Source organism: Erythranthe guttata, chromosome 8 (assembly GCF_056151865.1).
Source record: "Erythranthe guttata isolate IM_541 chromosome 8, IM_541, whole genome shotgun sequence".
Lineage (NCBI taxonomy): Eukaryota > Viridiplantae > Streptophyta > Magnoliopsida > Lamiales > Phrymaceae > Erythranthe > Erythranthe guttata.
In genome coordinates this window covers 24899474-24919202 of record NC_142540.1, presented here as the reverse complement: position 1 = coordinate 24919202, position 19729 = coordinate 24899474, and the positions used below count along the sequence as shown (strand labels likewise).

At 34.0% G+C, this 19729-nt stretch overlaps 3 protein-coding genes across 4 annotated transcripts; all 3 read left to right on the top strand.

The window, feature by feature from the left end:
- Window positions 1–229: 229 nt before the first annotated feature.
- Window positions 230–4301, top strand: LOC105965189 (bZIP transcription factor, putative (DUF630 and DUF632)). Of its 2 annotated transcripts, none has more exons than XM_012989715.2 (6): window positions 230–597; window positions 861–1790; window positions 1888–1965; window positions 2059–2261; window positions 2639–2862; window positions 3452–4301. In XM_012989715.2, the coding sequence occupies exons 2-6, from the start codon at window positions 890–892 to the stop codon at window positions 4098–4100; spliced, it is 2055 nt and encodes a 684-aa protein (XP_012845169.2). In that variant the 5' UTR covers window positions 230–597; window positions 861–889; the 3' UTR covers window positions 4101–4301. The 2 variants fall into 2 exon arrangements, with proteins under 2 accessions (XP_012845169.2, XP_088678646.1); XM_088822520.1 differs by having other exon boundaries at window positions 271–597; window positions 716–1790.
- Window positions 4302–4957: 656 nt separating this feature from the next.
- On the top strand, window positions 4958–7409 carry LOC105965321 (uncharacterized). Its single transcript, XM_012989862.2, has 5 exons — window positions 4958–5382; window positions 5606–6617; window positions 6717–6770; window positions 6874–7058; window positions 7147–7409. The coding sequence occupies exons 2-5, from the start codon at window positions 5726–5728 to the stop codon at window positions 7234–7236; spliced, it is 1221 nt and encodes a 406-aa protein (XP_012845316.2). The 5' UTR covers window positions 4958–5382; window positions 5606–5725; the 3' UTR covers window positions 7237–7409.
- Window positions 7410–15987: 8578 nt separating this feature from the next.
- LOC105965246 (putative trehalose-phosphate phosphatase H) lies at window positions 15988–18603 on the top strand. The gene is made up of 11 exons (XM_012989776.2): window positions 15988–16334; window positions 16435–16575; window positions 16660–16731; window positions 16822–16914; window positions 17140–17196; window positions 17285–17386; window positions 17501–17578; window positions 17677–17746; window positions 17851–17921; window positions 18011–18103; window positions 18227–18603. The coding sequence occupies exons 1-11, from the start codon at window positions 16086–16088 to the stop codon at window positions 18332–18334; spliced, it is 1134 nt and encodes a 377-aa protein (XP_012845230.2). The 5' UTR covers window positions 15988–16085; the 3' UTR covers window positions 18335–18603.
- Window positions 18604–19729: the final 1126 nt, after the last annotated feature.

Genomic DNA, 19729 nt, shown 5'->3' with positions numbered 1-19729 from the left:
TTATTTTTAATAATCAGTCAAAATATTTTACGTAACTAGGTGTACAATGGGGGTGGAATCTATACAAAATTGAATAAGAAGAAATAGAAAAAATAAAGAAAAGATTCAAGAACCCTAAAAAAGGGGAGGTAAAGAAAAAGTTGGTGCTTTTAATTAAAAAAAAAAAAAAGAAAAAACATTTGTCTTTGTAGTTTGTATTTATTGAACATTCCCCCCTAAATTAAAGATTAGTGGTGGGATAATTACATAGATTAATTATATCAGTTCATCACTCACACACATTCCAATGCTACTTTCCCCTCTGTCTGCTTTTAACCAGTTCTTCATTTCTCTCATCATTTCTCCGTTTGCCCTTAAACCCTTTCTCTCTCTACCTTCTCCCCTCTCTCTCTAGAAAAGGTGAAGTTGTGCTGTGCATGAACTGAGTTTACACTGATTTGTCAATCTATTCAGTTTACTCTCTTTTCTGGGCTTCATGATTTCTACGGCTGCTTCGTTGTATCTGCATTTTTGCTGAACCCCTTTTGGGCTTTTTGACAAACAGGTGGTGTGGGGTTCTTCAAATTTCAATTGAATAGCAGAAATGAAATAGCACAGGTTCATTTTTCTCCCGTACTTCTCTGCTCTTTTCCTTTTTTTGCTTTTGGGTTTTGTATCGCTTTCTCATCTGGGTTTTCCTTTACTAGTGATAATTCGTTTTTAATTTTTATTTAAGAGAATTTGGAACAAGAACTCCTCTGTAAACATGGGGGTTTGTTTCGGATGAAAGAAAAAGAAAATTGAAGTGGGATTGATTTTCTGGGCAAATGGTTTCTTAAAAGGGTTGATAAATTGAAAGGTGGTCGATTTTTTTTATGAAGGTGTTTTAGAAATTGGGTGCAATTAAAGTATGGGCATAACGAATTCGAAAGCCGATAGAAGCAACGCTTTGAAGCTCTGCAAAGAGAGGAAAAAATTCATCAAACAAGCCATCGATTCGAGATACTCGTTAGCAGCTTCGCACGTTTCGTATGTTCAGTCTCTCAGAAATGTCGGAATCGCGCTTCGAAAATACGCAGAGGCCGAAGTTTTGGTCGAAACATCCGTATCGGTTTCCGGCACAGAGCTTGATAAAACTCCGTCTCACTCTTCGTACCCTTCTCCTTCGCCGCCACACGCTGGCGGCGTTTCCGATTCTCCGGCGAATGGAGGCCTGAGCCCACATTCGCCTTCCGCCGCTAGGTTTAGTTATATGAGGTCGAGTGGGGCTAATGCATTGACAGTCAAAATGAGGCCCATGCCGAGAAGTTTGCATCTCGAAGAAGGTGAATTTACGATGCCGCCCCCGCCGCCACCTCCTCCCCCCGAATCGGGGTCTTCGTGGGATTATTTCGACCCGGCGGATGAAAGCTTTCGGTTTGTGGGACAAAACGGTTCGAATTTAGAAACCGACGATGAGAATTTCGGCAAGAAAGAAATCGATTTAAATGCGAATGACGAGGTTCACGAAGGGTTTTCGACTCCCAAATTGAAGTCTCCTATAAGCGGAAACGGCAACGGTGAGAATTCTGTTACACCCGAGAAGAGTAACGATAGGCAATCGAATTCGAGAAAAAATAAATCCTCGGTGGATAATGACGTATGTGCTGAAAGGGAGGACCCTTCCGAGTTCATAACGCACAGGGCGAAAGATTTTCTATCGAGCATAAAGGATATCGATAATCGGTTCTTTAGGGCATCTGAATCAGGGAACGAAGTCTCGAGAATGCTCGAGTCTAGCAAGATTCACGTCGGTTATGCTGATGCGAGAGGTAATAAACTAGTAATAACGGTTTTCTTGATTGGCGAAAAAAAAAAGCTTCCGATTTCTGAAAGAGAATTTTATTTTCTTGATTTTGTGCTTTGTAGGTGCTTCGTCGGCCTCGATTTCTTTTACCTCTTTCGGAGCAGCTTGTTGCCAAGGCCGTAGTACAGATGTATCTGACGGTGTGTTCTGAAACTTAACACCGATATAATTTTATTTTATTTTATTCTGTTTATATTCTTACAATTCGTTTTTTGTACGATAATATATTCCAGATCAACTCGTTACGAAAGTTATAACATGGAAAAGAACAACATCATCTCGGTCATCTTCGTCTAGGAATCCACTTGCAATGAAAGACGATAACGATGATAGTGGGAGCGATTTTATGGAAGAGTTTTGCATGATTTCCGGAAGTCACTCTTCCACGCTCGATCGACTGTATGCATGGGAGAGAAAGCTGTACGATGAAGTGAAGGTACTTTATTTTCTTACATTTTCGATTGTTTGTTATTTAAAAATCGTATTCGTGCCGAAAAAGAACACTTAGCTTCTATACTTTTAGGGGGTAGTTTGCTAAATAAATTGCATCGTAGAGGGTTTTTGCTAATATTTATAACTCGGAGGTTTCATCAGCAATTTGATATAACTTAGGGGTGCTGAATGCAATAAACCCTTAAATTTTCAGTTCTCGAAACTTTCACTATCAATTCATCAGAAAAATCGGGGAGAATGTGATTGGCTATGTTCTTGACATTATCTTTCACAATGTTTTTGAATTTTGACTTGAAAAATTCCCTTCGTTTGCCGTTTTAGTTAGTAAATAAATAAATTAATTGTATTTTGTTTATTCAGGCGAGCGAGTCTATAGAAAAGGAATACGATCGAAAGTGTGACCAACTAAGGCACCAATTTGCAAAAGATATGAGTGCTCAAGTAATCGATAAAACCAGAGCAGCTGTGAAAGATCTTCATTCACGAATCAGAGTAGCACTTCATGCCGTCGATTCAATTTCAAAACGCATCGAGAAAATGCGGGATGAAGAGTTGGTACCACAGCTTCTCGAACTTATTCAAGGGTGAGTAGTGTTTCTTTATTTCTAAAAAGACCACCGATAATCATAATAATCCACTTGACCCCTTCTAATTTTATTTAAGGTAGGGGTCGGATTTAGAAGGATCGGATGGAAATTAGAACTTTCGAAAAAAAATCAATTTTTTTTTGGAAGTGAAAATTTAAATCCATCCCCGTTCAAAAAAAAATCGAAGAAATTGGAATTCCGGATATTGAAATGGAATTTTTTTTTCCAAAATTGGAAATTTTTTGGATCGGAATTTCCATTTTTTAGTTACCCATAATATAAAATATATAATAATATCAATATTATAAGTGTAATTTTTGAAAATTAAATTCGAATCGAAAATTGGGATCTAATATGTATCTCGATTCCATTCCAACCATATTTTTTTTTATTAAAAATCAGAACATTCAGAATTTGGAATATGATAAATGTTGTTGCGAAATCAGAATTCGGATTGGAATCAACGGAATTCGGAAATTCCGTTCCAGTATCCAATTACACTCCTAATTTAAGCCCTTTTATCATCGAAACCCATTCTAGTGTGTGTAACATCGTTCATTTATTTTATTTTTAATTTTATTTTCAGACTGACTCGGATGTGGAAAGCTATGCTGGAATGCCATCATTCCCAGTACATCACAATCTCCTTAGCATACCACGCAAAAGGCTGCGCCGTAGCGCCACCTGGCGAAACACAGCGACAAATCATGAACCAGCTCCAAGACGAGGTGGAATGTTTCGGGCTGAGTTTCGCCGACTGGATCAACAGCTACACATCCTACGTGGACTCCATGCACAGCTGGCTCCAGAACTGCATCCTCCAGCCGCGCGAGCGCCACAAGGGCAGAAGGGCTTTCTCCCCTAGACGCCAGCTGGCGCCGCCGATATTCGTGCTGCTCCGTGATTGGTCGGTTGGCATCAAGTCCCTCCCCTCGCAGGAAGTTAGCGATGGGATCAGGGCTTTTCTGTCAGATTTGAGGGATTCGATCAGGGCCGTTGATTCTTTGGAGAAGAAGGGAGAAACGGAGGGTGGTGATGGTGGGAATGGGAATGGGGATAGGGATAGGCCTTCGAATATAAGCTGCATACAGGCGAGTTTGACTAGGGTTCTTGATAGGTTGACTAAATTCTCGGAGGGTTCGGTGAAGATGTGCGAGGATATTGCGTTGAAGTGCGATTCGGCGAAGAATGCTTATGATAATTATCGGGCGCCACCGAGATCGTTTAGCATTTGAAAAAATATATTGAATTTTGTGGTGAAATTATTTGTTTTTCTTTTTTGAGGTAGATAATTGTAAATCCTTTAATGGAAGTATGGTGGTTTTATTTTTATGAGGATGTTCCATTGAGTTTAATTATTTTATTTTAACCAATATTTGAAAAAAGTAATGTTTATAATTAGTGGAGAAACAAGTAATATATTAGTATTTTAAAAATAATCCCATCTAATCTTTATTCTTAAACAATAAATTATAAATTTTGCTTAATACAAGTGGGTTTGTTTGCTACTATTATGTTAGATTAACCAAATAGTATGAATTAGTAAGATGTTTGATTGGTAGGATTCAATATTACTCAAGTCCGCAACAACTAAAGTTAAAAGCTTGCAATTTAGTACTACTACGTCATGAAATTAGTAATACCCCTCACCATGCAATTAATTTTGTAGGGGGTGACCAAAACATAAAATTACAATTTTATTCTTAAAACAACAATTTAATTTTATTAAATAAAAGATTTATATACAATTCACATATCATAATAGAATATAACAAATTCAATACAACATGTAATCTATGGAATTAAAAAAATTAATCCAATTTAATTTAATATAATCTAATCCAAAATAAGTAAGCAAACAAGGCTTATATAGTATAACAAACAATATTTCCGAATTTCGAATACAAAATATGTTTCAATTTGAATTTCCAAAAAATTGAGTTCTGATTTTTCGGATTGATTTTTGGAATACATATTATACTTACGATCTGATTCTAATTTTCGAAACATACTAGAAAATTCAATTCTCTTTTTTTTTTTTAAACCAAAAATTACATAAATATCAATATAATTATGTTTTATAGGTGACTACAAGAATGAAAATTTCGAAATTTCTGCGAGCCCATAAAAATAATTCCAAATTTGTAAACAAGTTTTTTCATCGAAATTTTCGAATAATCAAGAATTTCCGGAAAACAATTGAAAAATAATTTTTAACTTTAAAGAAAAGTCGAAATTTTCACCGAAATTGCTAATTTCCGATCCGATTTATCCGATTTTGACCAAAGGGATTTTGACCAAATGGCGCGCCCAAAATTCAGAATTCAAAAGGGCAAGGCGGGGCCAAATCTGAATGCCGCCGCTCTCCGCCTATTTCTAAACTCGATTCCCGCTCCTCTTTTTCACCTCAAATCAACCCAATCTCAACTACTGAATCAGCCGCTTCACGGCGGAGGAACCATCGGAAACCTGACTCACTCGAAGATTCTTCAATTATCCACTATCACCCACAATCAGGTCAGTCCAATTTTATCAATACGATTCTCTTTACCTGTACTTCCGTCCTGTTCTTTTCATATCGCAAATGTGTGTGTGTGTGTGTGTGTGTGTGTGTGTGTGTGTGTGTGTGTGTGTGTGTGTGTGTGTGTGTGTGTGTGTGTGTGTGTGTGTGTGTGTGTGTGTGTGAGTGTGAAGGAAATTAGAAAAAAAAGTATTAAACTTGTGGATCTCCAATTTTCAGGAATTTTGAAGTTTGTTGACGCCGCAGGATTTGTAATTAATTTGGGGTTTCCTCAATTAAATTGTCAAAATAGTGAAAGATTGAGGCTTTTTTAAGTTTTTATTTTTGTGAATTTCGATAATGGACGAAGGGAAAACTTTTGAGGGGCTTGGCAAATCCAGATCCGCCCTAGGCGATCTGACGAACCGGGTCGGTAAAAGGGGATTCACCGTGAGAGAAGAAAACGGTATCAAGAGTTTCGATTTCACTAACAAAGATGTACCGAAGCGCCTCTGTGTTTCGCCTCGCCCGTGCACCGAGATCGGTTCCTTAAAGGGAAATGTTATATCCAGTCTCTCGAAAATACACAACGAAAATAAAGACCCGAATAAGATCTCAATCGACGTCGATGCTGATTTCGACGGTGCTTATTGCTCAAAGGGAAAGAATGTTTTGGTTACGGGGAACTCGACTGTTGATGGTGGAGATAAGGATATCGAGATTTCGTTAGATAGTTGTGCCAAGATTGATAATATTAAGGAAGATGTCGTAACAAAGATGGATAAAACAGTTGTTCCCAATTGTACCGATGCCAATTGGCCAGATCTTGAACATTCATCAAAGAAAAGTTTGGGTGATCTTGTAATTACAGGTGGCGATGAATATGCAGTGAGCGGTTCGGAAATACGTAACGAAGAAAACGAGCCCAATTCGTTGGATCTTGGAAAAGGCGATGCTATTGAGTCTATTCACACTGAAGTGAATAATGAGTTAAAGGCAGTAGTTTCTGGAAATGGTAACGATGGAATCGATATTAATTGCTGCCACAACGAAGTGGATGATGATAATCACGGGGACAATTTTGTCCTGAGTCAGTCTGGATCGATTGACTGTCCAATCCTGCCCGATTCACAGGAATCTAGAGTATTCGGGATAGATAATAGTTCCGCGAAACTGAAGGAGGATGAATGTGCTTATATGAGTGGCGCGGCTGACTCGATCAAATCTTGTTCTTGTTCGTTTTGCACACAAGGTATATTCCGAATGTTTAGGTTTTGATATTTATTACTCTTTTTTTTTTTTTTTTTTGGCTTCAATGAGTTTACAATGGGTTTTTGTTTTTGATAATCAGCTGGATATATATGGTTGGACCTCCAACACCAGGATATCAAGGCTCGATTATCAGGTCGGTTGCTTACACTAGTTCATTTTCATTCACCGAACTATAGTTGCAAACAAATTTTAATCTAACTTATTTTATCGTATGAATTATTCGAACTTGTGTTTAGCGATGAAAAAGAGCCAGAAAGAAGCAAACATATTGGCCGAAAAAAGTTGCAGAATCAAAGTTAACGAGAAACATGGTGGTGAAAGCTCCACAAGAGGATCTAAATTGGAATCTCATTTGATGCAACAATGGAGATCCCTTTTTCAAGGAATGGCTGTTTTATGGGAAGACGAGGGAAATCAGCTCGTAAGTTCCCCCCTTTAAAGTTGTTACCATCGATTTAATGAAGTCCCGAAACAGAGAAATAAAATCTTAGTGAATTGTTTGTTTGCAGGAAGCTAGTCTATTGCCACTGAGTGATCTGAGAGAGAAATGCAAATCGGACTTGGAGTTGATCAACGCTAAGCGGTCGGAAAAGCATTGAGGCATCAGCTGTAAGAAGAATTAAGTTTATTTTCGCGATATTCGTAAGTGAACTATAGGTTGAAAATTTAATTCTGTTTGTGGTGTTTTAGATATGTTACAACATCGAGAAATGTTGTATTTGTTCGTCTCCTCTTTCATGACATGCACTTGACCAGAGTTATGGATCCTCGTTAATCTTGCTGCTCAGTTTATTATTATCGGTGATTTTATACAGTCGATGTAAAATCCTAAGGAATAGGGTCACGATCAGATACTCTTATCACCGCCCCGTAAATTGATTGGGGGGGGAGTCACCGGCAATTCGGAACGCATCGTTGTGTAGAAATATAGTGTAGTTGTATGTCTTTGTTCACCACTTTTTTCTCGAATAAAATGATAGTCGACCTCCACATGTTTAGTTCGCGCATGAAACACGGGATTGGAAGCTAGAGCATTAGCCCTTACGTTGGCGCACCAAAGGATTGGAGGGGAAGATAGTGAAACATGCAATTCTTGCAGCAACATATGAAGCTAATGTAGTTCAGACGTAGCCAATGCCATGAATCGATGCTCGGCTTTTGTGCTTGATCGAGAAACTATACTTTGTTACTTGGCGCTCCAAGATACAAGATTTTGGCCAAGAAACACACCATTATCCGCTTGTCGATTTTCGATCGTCTGGAGAATACCCCTCCCCCACACCCCTATTGGATGGAAATGCTCTTAGATTAACTCATCCTTTTACAAACATTGGGCCCATGATCAGCCTTAAAATGGGCTTTCTGTCATTGAAAAGCCCATTGGACTCTCTTCCACGAGGCCCAATTTTTAAATATGGTGGCAGGGAAAATCGAATTCCATTTATATAATATAGGGTAAATTCCAATTTTCCCTCTTGTAATTAATTTGGTTCGGTATTACTTTACCCCTTTCACTCTCGATTGCATCGATTTGCCCCTTGCACTTGAAAAATTGTAGGCCCTCACTGTTAGTTGTCAGACATTTGACATTAACACCATTTGATATAAACTCTGAAATTATAAAAACGCCACCTCTACGTCAGCCACAATTTATTTTTTATTTTTAATTTTTTTTAATAACCATTTAAACGGGGAGAGGTGGTTTTTTTTTATGTAATTTTCAGATTGAGATCAGATGGTGTAAAGGTCAAAGGTCTGGAAACCAGCGAGCGAGGGCCACATTGAGACAATTTTTCAAGTACATGGGGCAAAATGCAATCGAAAGTAAAGTAAGGTAAAGTGATATCGAACCAAAGTACAAGGATGGAAAGTGAAATTTACCCGATAATATGTTAATAATACACGTACTGTTTATTAGAAGTTTGACTTGTATATAATTGTTTTTATTGAGTCTAATTGCTTCCTTTTTTTTTTCTTTTTTTTTTTTAATAAATTCAAACCATGTTACAAATCCTGGTAGTATGGGAGGGACAACATTCAAACCATAGACATGTACTCAAATGGTAGATTTGTTATGTACCAACTCTTCTAAGAATGGTTGATTCTAATTGTGGTATTTTATAAGGGGAATGTATCACACATAATTTATGCTTAGGTGGTTATATATCTCTTGTGTGGTTGTCAACCGACTGCATGAGAATGAATATCTGATTGTTGATTCATCTTATATATAAAAGAACAACCTAAGAAACCCTAATGTCATATTTGTAAACATAAATTAATTTATGTGTAAATATATTTTTTTATCTCCTACTTATTTTTTTTTTCTAATTATTCTAACACTAAATTATTGTTATTTCCTAGCCTACCTTTTTAATAAAAAAAAATATGCTTCATTTTTTAACGATGATTGACAATTAAGTTTTTATAGTTATTTTTAATGTGTTTGTATTATTAAATCCGTATAAATGTTCATGTTATTATCGATATCACTAATAATTTTTTTTATTATAATTGTGATTATTATCTTTTAAATTAATCATCATTTTCATTTGAAATGATATCTCTGCAGCATCGCACGGGGGAAAATGCTAGTTCCTTATAAAAAAAGAGAAATAACTTATTTATAATCCAAATTTATTTTATTTTTATATAATGCAATTAAACGAGTTAGACTAATATTATATATACCACTATACATTATCTATAAGACTATTTTACAATATATTGATATCAATCAATCAACATGACATTTCTTTTTGTTATATACTTTGTGTGTGTAGATTTGGTTCTTTTTGCACGCGGCATTGGCAATTTGACATGATATCTCAAGAATCAAAACCTCGAATCAATATTTTTTGGTTAAACAAATCTCTTTTTGCATGATAAATATTGTAAGTGAGTTATTAATTGGTGTCAGGAAAAACGCATACTCTAACTTTATGATGCATTTAGGACACACAAACACTTACGATGTTCGATCGTGAGCCGTCTATACGCGGATCTTTCTCACGTGGACAATTGTTGTCAAATCCCGACAGACAAATATGTCTCTTTGTAACATTTGATCAATCAAGATGCGTCGAAACAAAGATTTATATACATTCATATAAACATATAATTATGTGATTGATTGGATCTACACCAACCGAACCTTGACTTGATATATTTCAACGATACAAAATTACGTCGGACTACATTTGAAAATTATAATTAGAGAATAAAGACATAAAACAGACATAAGCTTAATAAAAAAAATTAAAAAAATATATATAAAAAAAATTAATTATGGTTAGTTGTCACTTTTCATTGTTATTGTATGCATCAACTAAAGTTGAGTTCAAATGTAGGCACATTTTGGGGTGCTGATTAGATTCCACATTGCAGTAGTTAGACTTACATTCCATGGTAGGTTGTCCATTTATTATTCTCCAATTAAATATAATTTGGCTTCTCTTATTGGATTACATATATATGGAAGCTTAAAATATCTGTAGTTATTCGGTACATTGGATAAATCTACACTTTCGTATAATAGCTTGTAAATCATACGAGAGACGTAAACCACATTAGGTTATTCATGTGTAACAAACTCGACTTAGTAACCGTTGACAAGTGAATCGAACTCGGACCAGTAAACACAAACTCACTTGCTCCAACTGCTAAACAAAGTGTGCGCTTATTTATAAATATTTAAATGATCATAAAATATGTTATATAAATCAGTTTGACGAGTCACATTGATGATTTGTAGCTTCACAATTGTTCCATTAATAAAGTCTAGTCTTTGATTAAAGTTAATTAAGATTGTAATCGATACTTAGTAGTTAATTAACTTTCAAGATTAATCCAAATTAATAATATATAATATTAATTAAACTTAATTTAATGTCGATCGATGGCACTGTCATGCCGACCTGGAACCTTGTAGGAAGGTCACATTATCTTCAAATCATATAACTGTTTCAGTTGCAAAAAAATAAAAATAAATAAGATAATTCATATTGCAAAAAGAAGATAACATTAAAGGTTAACTTTATTTATTTATTTATTTTTTTCTTTTTATTTTCTTTATCTTATTCTATCTTCCTTTTCTAGTTACAAGCAGCGGTGTAAACGAGCCGACCTCGAACCGAACTCGTCAATTTTTTTTAAGATCGAGTTTGAAAAATTTGATGAGCTCGAAAAATTCAAGCTTGAGCTTGAGCTTTCGTCTAACCAGCTAGCTTATTGAACCCATGAGACAACTTAGCTCGATCATTTACACCCATAGTTATGAACAGGAATGTAAATGAAATTTTAAATACTTTTTTTGGACTAATACTTAAAAATTCAAGATGAAATCTAATTGTCAAAAAGAATTCAAAAGTCAATTTTATGTACCTTTTTCAATTTGTATATATATATATATATGATTCTGACTCGACAATTTATTTACAGGGGTTATGAACATATAAAGAACGCTGTATAAAAACTATAAAATATAAACAAGTAGTTATTTATAATAATATATTTTCTTTTTTCCTTGCACTTATTATTTATTATTATCTAATTTGTAAACTAGTGTAGATAAAAAGGGAAAGGCACATGGATACATTGGTGAGGGCTAATCAAACGTGATAAGGAACACAAGCCCTAATTTGGCACTTCATATATATATAATTATTTTCTAATATTTTCTAGGGCTTAAAATTAATTCAAGTTCTTCGAAAATAAATTATATTGTGTTAAATAGATTCGAATATAATTCGTCTCCCAAAGTTAGCGTAAATAAATAAATATGCATGTAAAAAGTATATGATATTATCAATTTTCAACGTGCCAGAATTATTACCAGTAACACACCGCGTCATGCAATAGGTAGGAGTTCACAAACAAACTATATTCGACCAAGTCAAATGGACAATGTTTCGATTTATTCGATACCGTTTTAAATAAATTTGGTCGAACTCATCTTTTAAAACTAGTTCAAAGAAAGAGATCGTTCGTTCCACATATAATTAAACAATTGTATATGTTTTACCAATTTGTGATGGGGGACAAGTAATGTGTTTAACATAACGATTCGAATTTGAACATATATCTTCGTTCAATAAATTATATATAAAGCTCAACTCGAGCTCAGAAAAAAAAAAAAAAAAAAGTGAAATCATATGTACAATAAACAAACACAACAATCGTTGCTCGATATCAATTTGTATATGACTCTATTAAAGTTTGTCTTCTTAGCTAAACTCGTTTGCGTGTAAATCCAAGCTCAAATACAACTTAATTCTCTACTCAGTCCATTTACGCCCATACTTTTCTGCGCCCGGAATTCGATGGATATGCCGACTATTTCAAACATTATTGAAAAATGACATGTCATGTGCATATGATTACACTATCATGACACGAAAAAGAGATTGTTGGATGAAACACATATTAATCACGATAAGGATTTGGGCAGGATAAAAAGATTTGCATCTTTATCTTCAATTCTCCACAAGATATAAATAATAAATATTATTGCGGATAATGTAATTGATTTCCCTATGACTCTATTAAAGTTCAATTCAACTTTGTTACCAATTGCATGGATGAATAGAGTAACTACAGTGTATGAGACGCTGCATCCGGTGAAAAGTATTATTGTGTGATTTTGCACCATTGCGAATAACTATTCACTAAGCACACGTATACATAGGTGTGAGTGTTATTATATATGTGTAGATCAATAGTACAGTTCGGTATATTTTATGGGGTGCAGCATCTACAAAATATGTAATTTGTAGATTTCTTATATTGAATGTTTTTTGTAGAGGGTGGACGTAAGGAATTTACAAAATACAAGGGGCTATATGTAATTTCACAAAAATAAGAAGGATCTTTTTGTAATTACAATTTACTTCTGGGAGGTGGTTGTAATTTACCCTTCTTTTATACAAATTAAAAAAGAAAATGCAAATATGAAATATCACATTTTCTATTTCTTGCTCCCGAAGGAGAATCAGTCGACCAAAAAGCCAAATGCTAAATGTTGATCATGTGGTGGGCATGCCACGCTGGCCCACTTACTGCCCTCCAGCTCACTCAAGAGAATGACACGTGTAAATCAATTATTTCAGAATTTTCAACACGAAAATTGACAAACATATATTGGACAAAAAACCAAAGTAGAAAAATATGGCACATCACACGTGTGGTGTCGGTCTTTAAGCCTCGACCTCGACCTCGACCTCGACCGAACTTTTGATTATTTCTATGCTATATCAGGTGATTTTTTACCGTTGATCTACACACACCAATATGGGTGTGTGTGTGTTTATGTATATATAAATATTAAAGATCTACTCGGTGTATTTCACCCGATGTAGCATAGAGTAATCTCGAACATCTTACATATATTATTTGTTATTTCAAATAAAAAGTTCGGTATAATCTCATTAGTTTATTTTAATACTTAATTAAGTAACAATTTTTTTTTAAAATAATATATTTGGACGATCCCGATTTTGGAAATCACGTGTAAGATAATGCATTTACGAGAATTTATCTATATCTGTCGAATAAATAAATGAATAATTATTAGTACAATTATGACTAATCAAAAAATATTTTATTGAAAATGATTGGATTATATTTTTCTAACAACTCAATAAAAAATTATTCAATATAATATTCCTAATTATGCCTCGATGACTAATAGTCCAATATTTGAATCAAATTAATCTCATAATCTAGTTTTTTTTTTCTTCTAAACCTTATAGTTTAATGAATATTGAATATAGTCTTCATTTTATGACAATATAGTCTTTATTTGGGAAAAGTTTAGTTGGTGAGATAAGTCATTAGCAATTACATAAGTAGCTTTTAATTATATATTTTATTTATAATATGATAATATCTTTTTGAGGGTTGACCCTGATTTTATATCAAGAAAAATAAACGGTTATTTTGATTTATGGAAGATTATTGTATATTGATTTATATATAAATGCAAAAAATGTTACAATTTTGTCTTAGAGAATCCTATATTTGTCAATTAAATGAGGCCTTTGCATATTCATATAATTAAAAGATTTTGTAAATTCCACTCAAAAGAGCATATAAATTGTCTACTCGCAAGAATAAAAGTAAAGTTTTTTTCTATTTTTTTTTCTTTTTCCATTTGTGTGGAGAATTCCCCTCACCAATTTTCATTATTAATACTTTATTGCAAAATATCATTCTATTTTATATATGTTGTCACAATTTCATGAAGTGAAATAAAAGGTATTAATGACAAAAGATGAAGAAGTATTAGTAAAAAATATACAAAGTATCGTCACTTAATATCATCATTTAACGATACATTTTTATATTGTCATAATATTTATGTCATTAATGTTAATTGTGATCGATGAAGTCAAATAACTCGAATTTGAAATTAATTATTAACGATTTTAGTTCCACTTGTTATATATGACTTATGCAGATTGTGAAGTTTATTCAGTGCATATAGCTGACTATAGCTTCTTAATTATTTGCGAAAAACCAACATTTCTTTTAATTATGCCATGATAAACTATACTCTTGCAACGACTAACTAAAATTGATGATTTGAAGTATACTTGAGTCCCATCAAATCTAATTTAACACCAAATTTAGATATCAAATTGTTGATGTATTTGGCACAATTTAATAATTTATCACAATTTATCATTTTTTTTTCTCTCTCTCTCTCTCTATACTTTTTACTTTCTCGTAAGGTTCCATTCTCTTTTTGATATTCAACACCACGAATCTTAATCTTGGCTCTCTTCTTATAAAGAAAAGAAAAAGAAAAAAAAAAAAAAAGAATCATAATCTTTGCATTCCTTAGAATTTTTGGAACAACTTGATTGGATTGGTTTCGAGGAATGAATTAAAAGAAGAATCAAAATCAAATCACAAAGATGACCGTTTTATAATCACCCCTTTCCCTCATGCCTAATCGTATACTAATAATATATATATTATTAATTATTGATGTGGTGAAATAATTGTTCACTAAACACACATACACATGGATTTGTGTGATTGTGTGTAGATCAACGATTAATAATCACCCGATGTATTTTATCGGGTATATCATCAAACAAATCGTGTTTAATTGGTAGCACTAAGTATAGATTAATGTCCAAATCCTATGATTTAGGCGTAAAAAATGGAATCAGTACTTTGGGATTAATTAACAAATATAGTTTCTCGTTGATCCACCAATATAATACCGATAACAATAAGTTTGCAATATAATATGGTTTTTGGCCTATGAGGTGTTAGGGCTTTTAGTTCAAACGGTCGGGGCTTTTAGTTCAAACGGTCGGGTTGCTATTTTCTTCTCTCTCTCTCGACTTTGTTCTTCTAGTAAGTAAGAAAGCACCGACGCACTTACACAAAACAGCCAAAACAGAAGGCGATACTCTACGCAATGCCGGGATAGAATCATGTTTAAATGATGAGAGTATAACTATGTTTAAATATTTTATTATTATAATATTTTGTTGAAACCAATAATATTTAGAAATATATTATATTATAAAATAATTTATTACTGGTTTTGTCACAATTAATCACCATCTCGCTCATTAATTGTGACGCAGTGCCTAACCGCCTCCAACTCGCTCTTTTTAGTAGCGTCGTAAATCGGTTAAAGGAAAATAAAAATGTATCAACCATCGCATTATACTTTGTGATGTTCCCGATGTTTCAAAAAATGACGATTATGACCTTCTTTTGTCTCGTCTTTAGTATTTTAAAAATAAATTTGTACTTTTTTTATATTTTTATAATTAGTTGATATTATTTTAATTTTCTTTAAAAAGTGTAATTAGGTGACACTGGGGTCTGGGGGTGTAGAATTTAGTTGGAAAAAGTTAAGATTACCTAATTATAAGAAAAATCTAGGGATATTACGGTCAATTCCTATTTTAACCGTGTTTTTGCAGTGGTTTCCATTTTCAGAAAATGCGGTTACGGTTCCATTTGAGGAAACTCCAAACCACCATCCCCAAATTCAGTGGTTTGCGGCTTCTTATTTTTGTTAGCCCACCACACGCCACGTGGCAGCAGCCCACATGAAATTGCATGCCACCCTACCGACGTGGCTAGCGGTGGCGGTGTTGTCGTTGACGGCGGAGAAGGGCGGCAGAATGATACCAGCAGCAGGTGGGGAGGTGGGGGGTGTGTGTGGAATTTTGGAACCTTTGAGGATTACAAGATACTCATGTGGGGGCCCCCACCCCCCCCACCCACCTTCTCCTGTGTGGGTTGTGGGCCCCACCGAAACCCAAGCGCCAATGTTTTTTCACAACTATAAAACTAAACCAAAATCTCACACACACAACACAACACAATTTACACACACACACACACACACACACACACTCTCAGCCTTTGTTTTTCTTGCCAGATTTTTTTTCTTCCTTCTTTTATTTCCCAAAAAAACATGGTGAATATTGCGGATTCGAAATCAGGAATCAACATGGAGATAACAATGGCGATTTCCGGCTTCTCTCCGGCGGCGGCGCCGCCGGGCACCTACATCACCATCCCGAAGAAGAAGCTTCTCCAGAACAACAACCTCGATATCAGTTCCAGTAATTCAAGAACCAACACGTGGGTCGATTCCATGAGAGCTTCTTCTCCAACCCGCATCAAATCCTCCCCTTTCTCCGACGATCAAAACTCCTGGATGGTAAAATTTCAAATCGTAATTGAGTTTACTCCTTAAGAAATTTTTTTCCCCATGTTGATTTTTGTGGATGCACTGAACGTGTTCGACGAAATGACGACAGGTGCAACATCCGTCTGCACTGAACGTGTTCGACGAAATAACAAGCGCGTCAAAAGGGAAGCAGATAGTCATGTTTCTGGACTACGACGGCACACTCTCTCCCATTGTTGACGATCCAGACAGAGCCTTCATGTCTGATGCGGTCAGTATACATTCAAGAACACACACACACACACACGTGTTTGTGTGTGTAAATGATACTAATTAGTGTTTTACATATATACAGATGAGAGCAACAGTGAGAAAACTCGCTAGGTATTTTCCTACAGCTATAGTCAGTGGGAGGTGCAGGGACAAGGTATAAATATAATTTTATTTTCTTTAAAATAAATTATTTGTTTGTCGTTTGTTGTTTCTTGAAATTAATTGCAGCTATACATACATACAGGTGTATAGTTTTGTGCGTTTGGCTGAGCTGTATTATGCTGGTAGCCATGGCATGGATATTAAAGGCCCATCCAAAGGTTCCAAATATACCAAAGTGAGTTCTTTTTCTTCTTTTCTTAAATCCCGTTATTTACATTGGGTGAATTTAAACCGTAAATTTGATTAAATAACACACATACACATGGGTGTGTGTGGTTATGTGTAGATCTACTGTTCAAATTTATTCAATATAAATTACCAGGTGTAGCATCTAATTTCCGACAATAAATTTTTCAAATTTTTTTTTTCCTTGAGTTAATTTTGTGAAAAATATTAACAGGGTAGTCAAGCTGTTCTTTTCCAGCCAGCCAGTGAGTTTCTTCCCATGATTGATGAGGTAATTTCTTTTAATAATAATAAAAATAATAATAATAATAATAATTTTAATATAAAAATATTGAAAAATATATTGAATAAATTTTCAGGTTTATAAAGCACTATTGGAGGTGACAAAATCAACTCCAGGTTCAAGAGTGGAGAACAACAAATTCTGTGTGTCTGTACATTTCCGCTGTGTTGATGAGAAGGTAGTACACATTTAAAATTTCAATTTAATTAATTTTCATATATATAAAATCTTGAATTAAATTTAAAAGTAAAATAAAATATAAGGCCCCTGATTTTTAATATCGTTATTGCAGCGATGGAATGAACTGGCGAGGCAAGTCGGATCCGTTTTAGAAGGTTATCCGGATCTTCGATTGACCCAAGGAAGAAAGGTGTGTTCCGATTTCTTGAAAAAAAAAAGACATTTTACTATTTAATTGTCGTAAATTGCCGAAAGAAAATACTAATTCCCACGATACATACGATGCAGGTGTTAGAAATTCGCCCGACTATTAAATGGGACAAAGGGAAGGCTCTTGAGTTTTTGTTAGAGTCACTTGGTGAGTTTACATATAAATTTATTGAAAGTTATAGTTAATTACTACCAATTAATTTTTTTTTATCTAACTTTAAAAAAATAAAAAAATGGGATCTTATTCCGTAGGGTATGCGAATTGTACCGATGTATTCCCCGTTTACATCGGTGATGATCGAACGGATGAAGATGCTTTTAAGGTATTCATTATTTTTAAACATTATTCAAATTATATATAGTATTCGTAAATTGTTTTTAATGGTTAATTGTTTTTTTTTATTTGAACTAGGTGCTAAGAGAGAGGGGTCAAGGATTCGGGATTCTTGTTTCGAAGGCTCCAAAAGAAACCAATGCCTCTTATTCTCTGCAAGAACCGTCCGAGGTAAAAGATCGTTCGATACACCGATAAATCTTATTTTCGTACAAATTAATGTTCTTCTATTAAAAAAAAGCACGTGTCTTATGATCATCTCTTAATGTAAAGTGTATCTATCTGTATGTATAGGTTATGGCGTTCTTGAGGCGTTTGGTGAGTTGGAAAAAAATGTCGTTAAGACGACAGTTCAGAATGAGAAGAAGAGTTGAAGAGATCAAAATGTCTTTGCCACATTGAGAGGTGTTTTTTTTTTTATTTATTATATATACATATATAGTGATATATCTATTATATAGAGACATATATAATTATGTGTGTATTTCTTGCAAGGACCAAAAGTGGGTTCTATGCAAGTATGAAGTTTCAAATTGAAATTTAGGGAAGATGGAGGACCTTGTACGACTTTTTATTTGTAATTAAAGCCTGTACAAGGGGTCACTTTGTAATATATATATATATTATATAGTGCCCACATTTAAGTAAATAAAATAGTTTTTTTCTCTCTTTTTCTTTTTGTCTCTTTCCCCGAGTTTTCCTTTAAATAAAATCTCCTCCTATTATAAAATACTTGGATTCATATAGGCATATTATAATCTAAAATGTTAAATGTTATTTTAATTCTACTAATACCGTTTTAATTTCGAACGTCTAGTCTGATTTTGCTGAAATTCAGAAGACGGAAACTGTTGTCATCTGAGTTAACTTTAATTTCTAATCTAACTTGAATCAACTAGACTGGACGTCGAGTGACAAAGTTATGATTTTTATGAATGAATGAGTTAGATTTCGAATTTTAGATAACTCAAAATACTAATGTTCTTGGCAGTGTTAATTGATTTATTTATGTACGCATCTCACACCTCATGTCAAATACGTCAAATATTACTGATTCAAGTTGGATTGAAAAAACTAACGTCAAATACTACTGATTCAAGTTGGATTGAAAAAACTAATGTAACAAACTACAAATTTGATATTTGACTTTTGTCAAAATTCATACTAAAAAATTGTCAAAATAGTGTTTGAAATCGAACCATATATTAAAACAGAAACGGCATTTATAATATCATAAATCTCACGGGAATCCAATTGTAATTGAACTGTAGAATTCTTGTAACAAAGTAAGAGAAGAGATCAATTCTTTTTATAATTGTTGATTGGTTTACATAGTTATTGAATCAACCAAGCATCCATAAAAAATAATTATTTTATTAATAAATTAAACAAGATCATAATATGTAAAGTAGGTAAATATATAAAAAAAAAAAATAGAATATTAATTAGTAGACCACAGGGACCACATTGATATTAAAAAGAAATGAAGGATGAAGCATGCCTGAGTGAAGCCCATAAAGATTCCATAGGAAAAATTGACCTTTCCATGCTCACAAACCACTTATTAAGCAAGTGGACGCAATTGACCCCTTTTTTTAGAGGTTTAATAATAATAATAATAATAATAATAATAATAATAATAATAACTCACAACCCACCCCTGAGCTATGGTCAAATTACGAAAAATGCCCTCATGTTTGGGTAATTACAACCACCCATCAACTATAAACCTTCTTACACGTCCACCCTTGCGGTGTAAAATTTAGTGGAATCTTCTAGATTAAATGGAATATTCAC

Excerpts from the sequence above, each read along its gene's own strand:
- LOC105965189 (XM_012989715.2), top strand. The coding sequence starts at position 890 with ATGGGCATAACGAATTCGAAAGCCGATAGAAGCAACGCTTTGAAGCTC. Across the intron at positions 2,262-2,638 it reads AGCTGTACGATGAAGTGAAG|GCGAGCGAGTCTATAGAAAA; the intron begins GTACTTTATTTT and ends TTGTTTATTCAG. Across the intron at positions 2,863-3,451 it reads CTTCTCGAACTTATTCAAGG|ACTGACTCGGATGTGGAAAG; the intron begins GTGAGTAGTGTT and ends TTTTATTTTCAG.
- LOC105965321 (XM_012989862.2), top strand. The coding sequence starts at position 5,726 with ATGGACGAAGGGAAAACTTTTGAGGGGCTTGGCAAATCCAGATCCGCC. Across the intron at positions 6,618-6,716 it reads TTGTTCGTTTTGCACACAAG|CTGGATATATATGGTTGGAC; the intron begins GTATATTCCGAA and ends TTTGATAATCAG. Across the intron at positions 7,059-7,146 it reads AAGACGAGGGAAATCAGCTC|GAAGCTAGTCTATTGCCACT; the intron begins GTAAGTTCCCCC and ends GTTTGTTTGCAG.
- LOC105965246 (XM_012989776.2), top strand. The coding sequence starts at position 16,086 with ATGGTGAATATTGCGGATTCGAAATCAGGAATCAACATGGAGATAACA. Across the intron at positions 16,335-16,434 it reads ACGATCAAAACTCCTGGATG|GTGCAACATCCGTCTGCACT; the intron begins GTAAAATTTCAA and ends AAATGACGACAG. Across the intron at positions 17,387-17,500 it reads TCCGCTGTGTTGATGAGAAG|CGATGGAATGAACTGGCGAG; the intron begins GTAGTACACATT and ends TCGTTATTGCAG.